Raw genomic sequence first — 4557 nt, 5'->3', positions numbered from 1 at the left:
CCTCCATGGCATAGACTTATTACCCTCTCGAGCAACCAGTGCCACATCTGGATCAGGCTTTTCACCAAGCTAACATAATATGGGGAACTGTAGAAGAAGAAGCATTGGCTGGGTTGAGGAATTGTTCTTCGAGGATAAAGACATGGACTGTAGTGCAATAATTGAGGAGGAGGAGGAGGAGGAAGAAGCCTCACTATTTAGACCGTGGAGAAGGGAGTTGTTCTCAGGAACTAGACCGCCAGATCATCCCTGGTCCGCCGAGTCCCTGGGTAGCTTGGCAGATTTTATTCCTATAGCCATTCTAGGCATTTAAGATTTTTAGTAATTTATTTTTAAGATTCACTTGTTTCAAAACAAATGCTCGACTCATCGAGTCGTACTCGTTTAGATGTTTTAAGTCTTAATCAAAATGCATCGCTCTTTATTATTTACTACTATCTTTCATATTTTTATTTCTAGAGAGTTGTTGTTACTTTTCCTGATGAACCGGTGAGTGTGACATGTAATGAGGCAATGCAACATGAGAATGGTGATTCAGATGAAGAAGACGAGATACCTGAGGAAGTTGTGAGGGAAGTTGAAAACTTTGAGAATAAGCCTAAGTCCAACTTGGAGGAGACCGAAGCAGTAAATTTAGGGGATGCCGAGACCATCAAAGAGATTCGCATCAGCATTCACCTATCACCGACAGAGAAAGAGGAGTAAATTCATTTCTTAAAGGAGTATAAGGACATTTTTGCATGGTCATATGATGACATGACCGGTTTGAGGACGTCCATAGTGGCTCCCAAGTTGCCTATCGATCCCATGTGTCTGCCAGTGAAGCAGAAACTCAGAAAGTTCAAACCAGACATGAGCCTGAAAATCAAGGAGGAAGTACCAAGCAGATCAAAGCCAAAGTTAACAGGGTGGTTGAGTACCCAACCTGGTTAGCTAACATTGTGCTAGTTCCGAAGAAAGATGGGAAAGTCTAAGTATGTGTTGACTATCGGGATTTAAACAAAGCAAGTCCCAAGGATGACTTTCCACTGCAAAACATACACATCCTGATCGTTAATTGTGACAAGCATGGACTCCAATCTTTTATAGATTGCTTCGCGAGTTATCACCAGATCTGGATGGACGAAGAAGACGCGGAGAAAATAGCTTTTATTACACCATGGGGGGTATACTGCTACAAGATGATGCCATTTGGTCTTAAGAATGTCGGGGCTACCTACATGAGTGCAATTCCAACCATCTTCCATGATATGATACATAAAGAAATAGAGGTGTATGTGGACGACGTCATTATCAAATCCAAGAGGGTCGCGGATCACATAGCGGACTTGAGAAAGTTCTTTGACAGGTTAAGAAGGTACAATCTGAAGCTGAACCCCGCGAAGTGTGCATTCAGGGTCCTTGCAGGAAAGGTACTAGGATTCATTGTCAGTCGTTGGGGGATCGAGCTAAATCTGTCTAAAGTCAAGGCTATTCAAGAATTACCACCTCTTAGGAGCAAAAAGGATGTAATGAGCTTCCTATGGAATCTCAACTATATCAGTCGCTTCATAGCATAGTCCACGGTCATATATGAACCCATCTTCAAGATGTTGAGGAAAGATGTCGAAACAAGTTGGACCAAGGATTGTCAAAAAGCTTTTGACAAAATCAAGGAGTACCTGTCCATACCACCAGTTCTGGTCCCGTCGAAACCAGGACGACCTTTGCTACTCTATCTATCTGTATTGGATGGAGCCTTCGGATGTGTTCTGGGACAACATGACGAGACATGAAGAAAGGAGCAAGCCATATATTACTTGAGTAAGAAGTTCATGCCTTACGAAGCACGGTACTCCTGCTAGAGCGCACTTGTTGTGCTTTGACTTGGATGGCCCAAAAAGTTGAGGCATTATTTCTGTGTCTGTACTACATACCTTATATACAGGATGGATCCTTTGAAATACATATTTCAGAAACCCATGCCAGCTCAGATGTTAGCTAAGTGGAAGATACTGTTGAGTGAGTTCGATATCATCTACGTAACTCAAAAGGTAGTCAAAGGCAAGCATTAGTAGATCATCTTGCTGAAAACCCGGTGGGAGGAGAATACGAACCCTTGAAAATGTATTTTCTTGATGAAGAAGTGTCATTCATAGGGGAAGACATTACCGAAGCATACGACGGTTGAAGGATGTTCTTTGACGGAGCTGTAAATTTTAGAGGAGTAGGAATTGGAGCAGTTTTGGTATTAGAAACAGGTCAACATTATCCAGTATTTGCTAAACTCACGTTTCCCTGCACCAACAACATGGCGTAATATGAAGCCTGCATACTAGGACCCAACATGGCAATCGACATGGATATTCAGGAGCTGCTGGTAATCGATGATTCAGATCTGCTTGTGTACCAGGTACAAAGAGAATGGGCCACCAAGAATTCCAAGATATTGCCATATCTACACCATGTGCAGAAGTTAAGAAAGAGGTTCACGAAGATAGAGTTCCGACATATACCCAAAATTCAGAATGAGTTTTCCAATGCGTTGGCCACTTTATCATCCATGATACAACATCCAAATAAGAATTATATTAATCCCATTCCGGTGAGAATTCATAATCAGTCAGCATATTTTTCCCATGTTGAAGAAGAAACAAATGGAAAACCTTGGTTCCATGACATCAAGGAGTATTTGGCGAAAGGGGAATATCCGGGGCATGTGAACTACACTCAGAAACGCACACTCTGGAGATTGTCCAATCTCTTCTTCCACAACGGAGGAAACTTGTACAGGAGAACTCCTGATTTGGGACTGCTAAGATGTGTCGACGCAAAAGAGTCTTCTAAATTACTTGAGGACGTACATGCTGGGACCTGTGGCCCGCACATGAATGGTTTTATCCTAGCCAAGAAGATACTCGGGGCCGGTTACTTTTGGATGACCATGGAGACAGACTGCGTCCAGTATGTCCACAAATGCTACCAATGCCAAGTGCTTGCCGATATGATAAAAGTGCCACCAAATAAGCTCAATGCAACAAGCTTACCTTGTCCATCTGCCGCCCGGGGAATGGATGTCATTGGTCCAATTGAGCCCACCACTTCAAATGGACACAGGTTTATTCTGGTAGCCATTGATTACTTCACAAAATGGTTAGAGTTTGCATCTTACAAAGTTGTAACCAAGAAGATCATCGTAGACTTTGTCAAAGATCATAGCGTTTGCCGATTTGGAGTTCCCGAGTCCATTGTTACTGATAACGCTGTTAATCTCAATAGTGATGTGATGAAAACCATGTGTGAAACTTTCAAAATCAAGTACAAGAATTCCATAGCCTATAGACCCCAGATGAATGAAGCCATAGAAGGCACCAACAAAAACATCAAAAAGATACTAAGGAGGATGGTAGAAAACCACAAACAGTGGCACGAACAGTGGCACGAGAAGCTATCGTTTGCTTTGTTGGGATACTGCACCACAGTTCACACATCAACCGGGGCAACTCCCTATATGCTGGTTTATGGTACCTGTCATCCTAGCCAATGTAGAAATTCCTTCTTTAAGGATCATACAAGAAGTTGAACTGAGCGATGCAGAATGGATAAGGAGCCACTACAAACAATTGGCCCTTATAGATGAAAAAAGGATGAACGTAGTACGTTACGGTCAGCTTTACCAGAACAGAATGTCTAGAGCTTTCAACAAAAGAGTTAAACTAAGACAATTTGCACCAGGAAAGCTAGTGCTGAAGAAGATCTTCCCACACCAAGATGAAGACAAAGGGAAATTCTCTCCCAACTGGCAAGGTCCGTACATGGTTCACAGGGTGCTGACAAGAGGAGCACTCATACTTGCAGAAATGAACGGAGAAATTTGGCCAAAACCAATCAATTCAGACGCAGTCAAGAGATACTATGCTTAGACTATTTACATTTACTCATCTAATGTAATTGAACTACGCTTGATCTGATTCCCGTTTAAGAGGGGATGCATAGGCAGCCTTATGGGTTCGTTCATATCATAATAAAATTTCTATTTCCCCCAAAATCAGAAACTGGGGCAGAATTTTGAGGAGGACCCTCAAAATTCCGGAGCAAGTCCAGCCAATGCCAAAATATACCAGATGGTAAGAAATCGGCTAAGAAACTGGGGCAGTATTTTGAGAAGGATTCTCAAAATTCCGAGGAAGGTTCAGCAAAGTTCGAAAACGGCCGAAGGATCATCTACCAAACTAGGGCAGAATTTTGAGGAGTACACTCAAAATTCTAACAAGAGGAAGCTGCAATGTCTTTGAAATGTGTTACAGTCACTAGTTCATCTAAAAATCACTTGACATATCAATATGTTTCTAAAATGACTCTATTTTTATCAATAATTGCATATTTTCGAAAAATCTATTTCCGTAATGGTCAGGTGTTACCCAGGAAAACTCAAAAAGGCCTTCAGAATGGAGCAAAGCAAGGCCAGCGGGCAAAAGCACGAACCAACCTCCCCCTCACAAAACTTACAATTTGTCTTTGAACACAGGCACATCTGACATAACGATAGCGTCCACATGTATACACAAAGAAAATTCA

At 42.0% G+C, this 4557-nt stretch overlaps 1 protein-coding gene across 1 annotated transcript; it reads left to right on the top strand.

Annotated features, from left to right (window-relative positions):
- The first annotated feature begins 2326 nt into the window (after positions 1-2326).
- Positions 2327-3562, top strand: LOC138876144 (uncharacterized). The gene is made up of 2 exons (XM_070155043.1): positions 2327-2873; positions 2973-3562. Exons 1-2 carry the CDS (start codon positions 2327-2329, stop codon positions 3560-3562), a joined length of 1137 nt encoding a protein of 378 aa, XP_070011144.1.
- The last annotated feature ends 995 nt before the right edge of the window (positions 3563-4557 follow it).

The sequence above is a fragment of the Nicotiana sylvestris genome, chromosome 8 (genome assembly GCF_000393655.2).
Source record: "Nicotiana sylvestris chromosome 8, ASM39365v2, whole genome shotgun sequence".
Taxonomy (NCBI): Eukaryota; Viridiplantae; Streptophyta; class Magnoliopsida; order Solanales; family Solanaceae; genus Nicotiana; species Nicotiana sylvestris.
Note: the sequence above shows the minus strand (reverse complement) of the source record. Positions and strands in the feature narration are given on the sequence as shown.